The sequence below is a fragment of the Pelodiscus sinensis genome, chromosome 26 (genome assembly GCF_052426305.1).
Source record: "Pelodiscus sinensis isolate ZL-2025 chromosome 26, ASM5242630v1, whole genome shotgun sequence".
NCBI classification, from domain to species: Eukaryota; Metazoa; Chordata; order Testudines; family Trionychidae; genus Pelodiscus; species Pelodiscus sinensis.
In genome coordinates, this window is record NC_143077.1 from 1830816 (window position 1) to 1842962 (window position 12147).

Here is a 12147-nt window from a genome sequence, read left to right on the forward strand (position 1 = left end):
GCATCCCCTGATGGATTTGGTTGGAGGTCTACGGACTCTTAGCTGTTACTTTAAAATGTCATTTAAGTCAGGATTCAGGAAAAGGATTTTGGCGTTTCTAACGCGAGAGAATCCTAGCCAGGCAATGCTATATTCCAGCAGCATGCAACTGAAAGACACCCAAGGTTTCTTAAAACTCCAGGAACGTTTGCTCTTTGGGTTTTATTCTTTTAAACTGTCCTCTGCAGCATAGGAAATGTCACCATCATACATAGTTGACACTGACTAATCTATGTGGTGTTTGCACTGCACTTCATGAAACTAAGGTAGCATACATATCTGGAAGTAACTAAGATTGCTAAAATCTTTTCAAAGAGCCTAAGGAGCTACTTTGAACAAGCAAAGTTACTGGTTTTAAATTACTTTTACTTTGAACCCATGAAGGGGAGGGGCGTTTTACAGGGATAGCTGCACCTCTGTGTCCTTGGAGTCTCTCAGTGCAGTCACTTGGGTGTTGGGCCAATGCCTTTGCCTATCTTGAGTGGAATTCCACAATTCTCCAGTTGCTAGTTAGGGCCCGGGACTACAGCACCCAGTGTATTGAGTTCTGGCATCTTTGGTTCCCTGTAGGAGGCTCTGATAACCGAGTTTCTTAAAACCGAAGTATTGTTGTTTTTAACAGCAGGAATAACGTTTTAGAGCAAAAGGGAGTTTAAAAGTCTAAACGTGTCTCTACCTTGTCAAAAATCTCACCGGAAGCTAGGTAGCACCACACGTCTGCAGCTTCTGTCTGATTGCCCCAGCTCGCCCCTCTCCCGAGACAGAGACTGTTCAGACTGCTGTGGTCCTTTTGATCATCTGGTTCCCAGGCTTTTCCTGCAATGGCACTGTCCCTTAACCTTCAAGGGCTTGTAGAGAAGTGGCTTGTCTTGAGTCATTGTTTTCTTCCACTTGTTTTCTTACAGCCCCTTCTTCCCCCCACTAACCCAATATGTTCATACATGAAACATTCCAATACTAGGTCAGTGTATAGGAGTAATGAACCAGAACAGAGCAATTCCATTTCTTTAAAATGCTTATCAACATTATAAACAAAGGGGGAGAGCGGCTGGTTGACTAAACTTGAAACTTGCCACTAAAAGGTACAGAAGTTTTAGCAAGGTGAAAGGGGAGAGCTTGTTCAGGTAATCTGTATAAATATGCAGTACCAAATTTTGCAAAGACCGTAGTGCTTTTGAACTGGTGTTGAGTGAAGTACAAACTCTATTTCAACTTCCCCAGCATTCAGGATGTTCAGATCCAAGGTTTTGATTCACACTCCTGTGGTTTGCATCTTTTTTTAAAAAGGCTTAAAGCTTTCACTGGTCATGTGAAGAGTAAATAGTAAGAATTGGGGAATGCTACTGCTTTCCAGTAACACTCAACATTTTGAGATTGACGAGCCAATTAGCAACACAGGATTGGGCCCTTGAAACATCAGAGGAGCTTTATTCTATTCCTGAATGGTAGTTGCAGCAGAATGCAAATGAAACGCAGGATTCTACTCTGTTCTGTAGTGTTTGCAGTTAGAAAAGAGATAAAATTCTTCCACTATAACCAGTGTTGTGCAATTAGGTTTGCGTCAGTTTATGGCCTATGCTGCCCTCTGCTGTTTTTGATTTGTTACATTTGTTATAACTCTTGAAAAAGCAACGGGCTTTAACAATGGAGACTACCCTGGCTTAACCAAGAGATCCTCAGTGACCTGAAACTCGACGTGTCCTCCAAAAAGTGAAAGCAGAATCAAAATTTGACGGTGAATATAAAAAGCACAAATGAATGGAGAGAGAGGCCAAGGCAAAAAAGAAATTAAACTAGCTAGGGTAGTGGTTCCCAATCTTTTTGATACTGGGGACCAGTAAACCCATTCACAAGCTTTTGGAGGACCAGTAACATATATTTGTATATTCATTAAGCAAATGATGAATATGCAATTAAATTGTTTCTGGTCCTCCCAAAGCCCCCAGTGCCAACTTTAGCAAAGCTTTTGATACGGTCTTCCACAGTATTCTTGCCAGCAAGTTAAGTATGGATTGAATAATTGGACTGTAAGATGGATAGAAAGCTGGCTAGACTGTCGGGCCCACAGAAAAGTCAGTCAGGGCCACACAAGTGAAATACAAAAACACAACCCCTTCAAACCTCACCAATGTGGCCCCAACTGGGCTTGTGGGTGCTGGGACAGGGTTCTGGGGTAGGGTGCCAGTGGGTGCTGGGGCAGACTACTTGTGGGGGTTGGGGAGGGGAGACAGGGACCGATACAGATACCTGGGAATCCTGCAGGTGCACACCAAGGCCCAGGAAGTGTGTGGGCTGCTCCCAAACAGCGGCGCGGTACCTGAAACGCTGGTCCGTCACATGCCTGATGCCTTCCTGCGTGGGGGGAGGGGGTGTCCCGGACCGCGTCAGCCCCAGCCGCTGGGACAGTGCGCGCCTTGCTCCTCCGCTCCCCATAGAAGCGTGGGCCGCCTGAATAGCCGAAGCCAGCGCAGTCCCGGATCCCCACCCCCTCCCCCGTGTGTGATGGATCGGTGTTTTAGGTGCCACGCCGGCTGTTGGGGCAGTGGGGAGAGCAGCCTGCGCACTTCCGGGACTTGGCTTGCAGCTACAGAACTGCCCCCCAACCCCACAGGAAGCCCAAACACTGATTAATATACTAACCGTCAGTGTAAATGGGGTATGTATAGTCTGAGGCTAAAATGGGGGAGAAAAGCAAGAATTATTTAGACAAGATAACTAGCTTCAGGTTCTCCGGATTGGAGTAAATGCGTCCTGGAATACTTACGGAACTGGCTGAAGAGATGTCTGAGCCGTTTTCTGTTTTCTTCAAGAACTTATGGCAGATGAAAAAGGGCAATAGAGTACCTCTGTCTAAAAACAGAGGAATAACCACAAGCCAGGGAATTCTAGACCAGTAACTTCACTTTGGTACCTGGAAAGATGAGGAAATAATCAAGCAGTTAGTGAGCACCTAAAAGACAATAGGGTGATAATTGCGACAACGTGGGTTTGTTAGGAACATCTCATGTTATTAAACCACCTTAATATCCTCATTGACAAGTGTGGCAAAGCTCTGAGTTAGCCTCCGGGATTCTGCACTTCGAGGTGGCTAGGGCATGCCTACGGCTCACTGTGACCCACAGCCTGCTGAGCCACCTCATATAGGGTAGTCAGTGGGTTTGGGTGAGAATCCTCTTTCGTCCGTCGCCCCTCTGAGGGACTGTCTCTGGTGGTATGGGGGAGGGTTGTGGGTGGGGAGGACCTGGGCCCTCTACTCCACGTTCCAGCCCAGGGTCCCTAATGGCAGTGGCAACAGGTAGTTTTTCCTCCATTATCAGAGCTATAGCCTTGCCATGGTCCATTTCCTTGATCAGCTCTTCCCAACACCTTGATCCTGGTACCTGCTCTCACACATCCTCCTAGCTCTTCCATAGCTCATAACCCCGACCACCCTCCTTGAAGGAGAGCCTTTTAAAGCAGTCCTAGCAGGTTGCAGGCGCTCTGATTAGCGGGTCTCTCTTAATTGCTTCTAGCATGCTCTTAATTGGCTCCTGGTGTGTTATGGTGTCTGCCTGACTTAATTGGTTCTAGTACATTCCTGATTGCTCTGGAGCAGCCCCTGCCCTGGTCACTCTGGATTGGAAATGATTCATCCAGTGGCCAGTATAGTTATCATGGACCAGATGACAGCAGCCAACAGGTCTGGGTCTGTCAGACAAGGCAACAAGTCTTGTGGATGGGGGGAAGTAGTAGAAGTGATGTCTCTTGATTTTTAGTGAGGCTTCTGATACTGTTTCACATGGCCGTCTCATAAACAAACTAGGGAAATACAGCCGAGAGGAACCTACTCTATGGTGAGGGTACAACTGGTGGAAAATCAGAGTTGGAGAGTAGCTATGCATGGTTCACAATCAAACTGGAAGGACACGGGAGTCCCACAGGCATCGGGCATGGGTCTGGTTCTAGTCAATATCATGGAAACCGGCATAGAGAATTCCAAAGTGGATGGTGGTGCAAACACTTCAGAGGACAGGGTTAGAATTCAAACCAACGAAGATGGCCTGTGCTAACTAGAAGGACATTCAATAAAACAAACCCCAAGTCCTACACTTGGGAAAGCTGAAGCAGTTACATAAATACAAAATGGGAAATGACTGTCTGGAACATGTGGATCAGAAGTCATGGGGTGGGGGAGGGGGGGAGGAGAGTACTGACAGATATTTTCTACTCCATTCAGTAATAACCCTTTGGCTGTGTGCTTGTCTCTCCCCCTCCGCCCGTATGCTGCTGAGGCTCTGCACAAGGCAGCCAGGACAGCAGATTCCGAGAGCTCCCAAAGACCACACAGTCAGACAGGAATCAGACAAGAAACCAGTAGTTGTCAGCAGACTCTCCTGAGCCACTACGCATATGGACCCTGACAATGGACTCGGCTCAGTCAGCAGTGGGATTCTGCTTTGCCCCAGAGGCCACACAGACAGTGTTGCGTAGACAGGTCCAGACAAGTGACACATTGCTCCTCACATATCAGGGTGCCAACCTTTGATTACCCAGCCACCATCCATCACCTTGCACCTGGTGGTTCGATCGGAGCATCACTACCTGTCATGCTGGACTCTGTCCTGGACAGAGCCAATGTGTCCATGTGATCTGTAGGGAGTGGTTGGTACCACGATGTTTCTGAATGAGGAGTTACCATCCCTCTGAAATGTGCTTCCCGCCTAGTACCGAGCACTAGATGTCCTGCTCATGCCACGTTCTGTGAGCAGGGCTGCCTCTTGCTCACAGCGTAATTTTGCTTTATATTGGCAGAGTCTTGACCATTGTTTGCCAGGCATCACACTAGGACTGTGATACATTGGCTTATGTTTCAGAGCCTCGTCCTACTACAGGAAAGAATCTGGGGGTTATAGTGGCTCTCAAACCAAATCTGTCAACAATGAAATATTGTTGCAAGGAAAGCAACTGTCATTCTGGTCTGTAAAAGAATGAGTGGTGTAAGCAAGAGCTGAGAAATAATTCTACTCTTTGTGCTGTTTTGACTTCAGCTGGAGTACTGTGCCTAGTTCTGGGCACTAGACTTCAGGAAAGATGAGGACAAATTGGAAGAAGTTCAGAGGAGAGCAAAAAACAATTAAAGGTCTAGACAGCATGGCCCATAAGGAAAGTGGGGGGAAAAAACAGAGGCCAGGAACATGTTGCTTTTCACTTAATATAAGAGCCCTGAATTCATACTTTTCTTAACCTGAATTGTAAGAACCATATTGTCTCTCATAAAGTGATTCCTCTTCAGTGCATTACTGAGGTGCTCTAAGCTTAGCCAATTCTTTTGCATCAGGAAGAGGGTGCAAGAACCAGATGTGCTTCCATGTACGGATACAGATACAAATAGTCTTCAAAGACCGTTATCAGTCTGTGTTGTGGCTTTCATTCCCTCCTCTTTGTTTCCTCCTAAAACTGTGTTCCTTTCCTGCAGCTTTGGAGCGTAGCCTGTTGAAAACGCTGCAGAAGCTGGATGAGTACCTGAACACTCCGCTCCCTGATGAGATAGATGAGAACAGCATGGAAGATATCGCAGTTTCTACCCGCAAGTTTCTGGATGGCAATGAGATGACATTAGCAGACTGCAACTTGCTGCCTAAACTACACATTGTCAAGGTAGATGATTTTCTTGGGTGGGACTAGAATAATTTGAGTTACATTTCTTACAGTGGATACAATCTACTGCAAGATCAGAAAAGTGAAGGAAGATCCTGGATCCCATCCCATTGCAATGAACTTGGTAAATAAAACTGAATACATGTCCTTATTCAATGTAATCACAATATTAACAGCATTGCATAATAATTCAATGAAAGATTCTTGAAATACCTGTGAAACTTGTGTGCCTTCCTTAGTTACTGTGAGACATAACAGATCATTAGAAAAAAAAGACTCGTCAAAGTCAAGCCAGGTTTTGATGCTGTGTAGAAACAGGGAAATCATGAGACTTCCAAGAAGAACCAGATGACTCTAGTTTTTCCAGGTTTCATTAAGCATGTTTTTTTCTATCTGTATAGAAAGTGAGAATACAAGTAAATCACACAATGCAAAATAGGGCTAGAGGACAAGTTAGACACCTCTGAAAGAACTGGGAGATGGCAGAGAGATATCTCTGCAAAAATGAAGTAATTTTACCCCTTCTCCTGCACTCTTGTAGGCAGTTGCACACTGCAGATGGAGCCCACATTAAACATATATGCCTGGCTGCGGCAATAGTTAACTTGTAGTACTAGGTTGTTCATATTAATGTGACGCAAACAGTGAACTGCTAGCTCCATATACATACCAGAAGGGCAAGATCTACCAATTTTGATCTTTTATGGATGTTACACTGTGGGCTTTACACTGTATGAGGATAGTGAGACACAGAATGCAAGAATTGGTGTAATGTAAAGGACATGAAGTCATTGTCGTTGTCTTTGTTTTTGTTTTAGGTGGTTGCCAAAAAATATCGTAATTTTGATATTCCCAAAGATATGACAGGGATTTGGAGATACCTGACCAATGCCTATAGCAGGGATGAATTCACCAATACTTGCCCTGGAGACAAAGAGATTGAAATAGCTTACAGCGATGTCGCCAAGAGACTCACTAATTAAACAGCACTTGCAAAAGAGTTGACTTCTCACATTTCATAACAGAATGCTTTTCCTAACAGACTGTTCTTTTGCATATAAAATAACAATTTATTTTGCATGAATTTGCAGTTATTCAATGTTATGTTGGATAGAGCAGGTACAGTTATTACGTAAATTTGCAAAATAAGAGTAACAAAGCTTGTTTTCCTTTATCATCTTTAGCAGCATATGAAGATTATCATTAATACAGTTTGTGTTAATGTTGCACTGGGGTAACCCTACACACCCTAGCATAAAGGGTCGTTTTCCTCCACTATTTTATCTATTAAGCATAGCTAAACTTTCAAATATTTGGTCCGTTTCTTAGTAGATGCTCTATTGAACTTCATTAATTGATCCACAATATTCTCTTGGTATATGGTACATGAAATATTTATGTATTTTGGAATTTTTTTACTTCTTAGGTCTACACATAGGAGGAAAGTAGTTCTGCAGCATATTGGTCTGTACCTGCTTGTCTATCCCCGCTGAATACCAAAGGATCTTATTACCAAAAAAGCCTTTTGCAGACTATTTGGCAATGTTATTTCAACAAGGAAAAAAATACTGTTAAATGTTGGTTTACAAACAGGGGGGACTCTCCTAGAAATGCACCTGCCCCAGTGCTAGGTGTGAATGCTCCAAACTCAGAGAGTTGGGATCTAGGTCTGAATTTTGTTAGGGGCCTCTCAGAGAAAGTGTTTAGTTAAAGGAGCCCGATGAGCACAGGTAACGGTTTAGGGTTTAAGCAAATGGGGCTGTCTGAAGGGAGCTTTGGCCCACACCAGAGACAGTTAGCAGAAGGTCATTTTGATGGGTCATCATGGAGAAACCAGAAGAGCGAGACACACCCACCATTGGTTCAGTTCAAGAACTGCAAGTGGCTGCTTTTTGGTAGTAAGGAGCCTTTGTTGTGTGTAGGTTGTCTTAGTAACACTTATTTAGGGAAACTGCTGTCATAAACAATGTACATGTAAACGCTAGGGGTCTAGTTGACAAGTAGCTACTGTATATGTTAGCTAGCAGTGCAATGAGTAGCAATATAAGACTGAACACAGCAGCTAGAGTAGAAATCTTGCTGAGAATTTTTTAAAAGATTTTTTCTGAAGCATGTTTAAGTGACCTTTAAAAGAGACTATTTGCCTTAACGTACAGTATGCATTTTTCTAAAAGAAAAGCCCTCTCTTGTTTTCTTTTAAAAGTAATGCTCTGAAGTGCCAGCCTTTCTATGTATTAATTTATCCTCTGACTGTCACTTGTCTACCTACCTGGACAGCAATTTTGCATAACCTTAATCATTGCACTACTCGAAGTTTTGGTTTTCTACAACAACTCTAAGGAATAGCACTGCAATTTTTTAAAGAGCAATTTTCCAATATTTCTAAACCAGGAAATAGTTTTCTTGTTTAAAATAAAAAGGCAAGGTTTTGATGCAGAGCATAAATTACTAGGTTATCTTAGAGGCCATCAAACCCTACTCCAAAGAGCATTAGCATATTTTTTGTAATGATACTTTTTTATAACTGATTTTAGAAGTTTGAAAAGTGCTATTCCTTGTAGGTTGCTTTTCTGATATTGAACCTATGGCAATAACATGAAAATCACACGAACACACTTTTATGCACTAACATTTTGGCAAGAACTAGCTTTAAGAAAAACAGCCTGACTTTCTAAGCACCTTGCTTTTGCTACTTCATATATCCATAAAGTTAGCTTGAAGAAACCCATAGAGTACTTCCAAAATGCTTGCGGTGCCTTTTTGTCTTGCCTTTTTAGGTCTAGGATTCCATTATTATAGCAAGTCTCAGTTTTGTTACCTGGCTTTTCAAAAATAGCAATCAATACATTTGAAATCAAACCCTGCTATGATTTATTGCAGAAGTGTTCAGGAACTGAAAGAAAAATCTACAGCCTGGCTAAAAATGGGTGGTTGCCTTTTTATACTCACTGTATCCTAAAGACCCAGTCACACCATGAATAAAATGTTGTCTAGCAGTAAAAATCTGTTGTAGGGTTTATTGTTGCATCCAGAGAGAGGAATTATTTCATTGCTTGTCGGATTAAAACTTGGTTTGGTTTAGCTGTTAATGACAGATGGAGGGTAAAAATGGAAGTTTATTGGTTGGATGCTTTTAGCCTTTACAGCCGGTCTCCGAGTTACGAACGCGTTATGGACGAAACGCTTGGCCGTAACTCGGAATGGTCGTAACTCGGAACCCATTGAGTTACATTGCGACGGCGCTGTTCATAAGCACGGGTCGCGTTCGTAACTCGGAGTCCTCATTTACGACCGCTTTGGTCGTAAGTGTGGATGATTGTAAGTCGAGGTGGCTGTAAGTTAGGGACCAGCTGTATATGGCTTAAAATGCTCAACTGAAAATGGAATACAGAAATCAGTTTGACTAAGGCAAACCCAGAAGTAATTAAAATGAATAATCTATATTAAACTTGGATCAGGATGGCCCTTTTGAGTTTTGTTTAAAAAAATTGGGCCTGATCTCTAAACAAATTTAGAACCCACAGTGCCCAGTTATGTATGCTGGGTCACTGAGCATTCACATGATCATAATTAACCATTTGTATGCACAGTGACCCAGTTTGCACACTTGGTTGTGGTAACTGCCCATCAAAAAAGCATGCATCTACGTGCTTAACTTGTTAAATTATCAGGCTTGTCATCTAGTATAAACCATAGATGCTTTGTCATTTCCCTTTGATAACTAGGAGCTGCTTCTTCTCAAACCATGGATGTTGCATATAATATGCTATCACTAAGTAATTGCAATGGTTGATGTTCAAAGCTTGGGAACCAAGTTGAAGCTCCTGCTGTCTTTGGCACCAGTTGATGAATTTCTTGCCCCGGTATGATGAGCTATTGAGTGTCAGGGATTGGACAGCATTTAAAAGAATGAGATTTCCCCCCGATAGTCACAATTGAAATGAGGCTCTGGTTGGTTAGTAACTGAAAGGGGACATGCCATATGATGGCCGCTTGCTGACCTCCGTGAAATGATCTGCTGTTCTTTTGGTTTCCCAGGGGATGGATAACTGCATCCCTAGAGCTGTCCCACTTATTGGCATCCTCAGCAGAGAGGCCAAGAACTTAGTGGAGACTTAATGTCTTTCACCTCTACCATCCCTTAAGGTCAGCACTGCAGGGTGTGGGCAGGGCGGTGTGTAGCAAGTTTAGTAGTCCCTGTGCAATATGCATTCAATGGGATGAGGATTTCAGTCTGACCCCAATCACCAGTACTTACGGTAACCCTTATTAATGAGAAACTCCCTGTCCTTGCTCCCTCCTTCTTTGGCTGGAGAACAAAGTATGCACGAGTTTGTATTTTATACAGTTTTCCTTTCTGGAAAAGACTGCCTGTATGTGTAAAGCTGTTTGAGCGGGATGCCTCTGAACCCTTGACAGGATTTCATGCACTCCAAACATTTTCTGTGCCTGTTTTTCTCTGGTACTCAAAGTCCCATGTGGACTTTTGCAGCTGTGTAGTTGCATAATGACCATGCCTCCTCCTCCCCCCCCCCCCCCCCCAATAAAACTGGTAATTTTCTGGAATGGGTACGTCTAAGCTGGTGGAAAAGGGTTGTGTGCAGTTCTTGGATAAGATGGAAACTGAAACCGACTTTCTATGCCCAAATAGCAAGTAAGCTTTTCATATCAAAGGAACACATGCATGAAAAGCTGAATGATTTGAGCCAAACCCATAGATGTCTGTCTACATGTGGAACGTGGTGGCTGAGAACAGAAATATGTACACTCTGCCATTTAGACAATGATTTGAACAAGTCAAATGAGACTCTTCAGAACAAAGTATTTCAAGAAGGCCCACTTTGCTTGAGCCACTAATTCTTGCCTTTTATACATGGAAGGGATGAAGTGGGGTGAGATGCAGACTTCCAAAACAGGACATCTGGAAGTAGAGCATGGCATGTAGAAATACCGAATGAGTCAATACAATTGATTGTAGGATGCTTATGTCTTTGACTCTCTGGATCATCTTTTCAGATACACCAGTGTATTGCTGGCAGCTAAAAATAAAACTATATTTTCACTACCAAGCAGATTGTGATGTTTTTGTGGGATATGTGCATACACAAATTCAAGAGGCTGTGTTGTGTACATATTGGCAATACTTATTCTTTGACAGTTGTGCCAGTGAAAGGGCATACAATTCCCAGCTTTGCCATTGGCCTTCTAACCTCTAGGGCAAGAGTGGCCAACCTGCGGTTTGCATGTGACTCTTCAAAGGAAAAATTGCAGTTCCTGCACTTGCGGCTATTCTGCGTTCCCCTGCTCTGATCTTTTTTCCTCGTCTGATCTGGGCGCTGCTTATTGCAGCTGACGCTATGGCCGACGGAAGCCTGCTTGGGCCACATGCAGTTGTTAAAGGGGCAGCATTTTTGGTGTGTGTGTATTTGGTTTTTTTGCTCAACAACTTTTCCCTCGCCTCTTTGCACTTTATCCACCACTATTTTGGCTTCTTGTAACGAGTTGGCCACCCCTGCTCTAGGGCAAGTTGCATTTAACTTCTATCTTTCTGTAGGTAGGCATATTTACCCTTTCTGCAGGAGTGTTGACCAGAACAAGTTTAAAAGTACCAGTTTTTTTCCACAGGAAACTTTTAAAAATGATCGTTTTTAAATGTCCTATGAAAATATCTTTTGATAGAAACCATAGAAAAAGGGAAGAAGGGTTGATTGGTGTTTTAAAAATGTTGGTCTTCAACAATTAAATACCAAAACATTTTACCAAAAAAAGAAACTTTGACACTTTAAAAAAGAAAATTGCAAATTTCCCATGAAAACGTTTTAGTTGGAACATGATGAAAAATGAATATTTTTGTTGAAAAACCAACTTCAACCATTGAGGCTTAACAAATATTTTGTTACAAATAGAATCGGGGTCCTAAGCTGGGATATTTTTTGTTCTGAATTTCAACCACTTACCTCTCAGGATTTCCGCTTGGCAATGTTTCAGCTGAAAACTAAAGTTCCCATCTCATCCGTCCTTGTAACCTGTCGGTACCTAATCAGTGGGTCTGGCCATGATGCATCCATTTCCATAGGAAGGTTCTAAGGACATTCAGGCTGTTGCCAAGGTGTCATTCATCGTCTGGCTCGCTGTGGGGCGTGTGAAGTAGAACATCTGGTTTATAAGGAGATTTGTGTTCTGGAGAATGTGCTCAAGGATGCAGTCACCTATGTTCAACGTGCCAAATGAAAGACGACTACAGCCTTGGGGAATGTTGCCCACATTCTAGAATAGCTAGATGGCCCTCGGCAAGCATGTGGAAGCAAAGCCCATAGGAACACTGCAACATCTACACCCATCTCCTTCACTGTGGCCAGGCCAGAAAGGAGTTTATGGCCTGTGTTGTCTTGAGGCATCCAGTAAAAGATGCTGCCCCACTCCTCAGAATATGTAAGTAAGGCCAGATCCTTTGGGGCTCGGGGGAGATCA

At 43.2% G+C, this 12147-nt stretch overlaps 1 protein-coding gene across 1 annotated transcript in view; it reads left to right on the top strand.

Moving 5' to 3' along the window:
• The window catches only part of CLIC4 (CLIC family member 4), a 74546-nt gene extending 64332 nt beyond the window's left edge, over positions 1–10214 (top strand). Inside the window, exons 5-6 of the mRNA XM_075908838.2 lie at positions 5495–5676; positions 6495–10214. Of these exons, the coding sequence (XP_075764953.1) occupies positions 5495–5676; positions 6495–6659 (347 nt within the window). The 3' untranslated portion in view covers positions 6660–10214. The remainder of the gene's footprint in view (positions 1–5494; positions 5677–6494) is intronic.
• The last annotated feature ends 1933 nt before the right edge of the window (positions 10215–12147 follow it).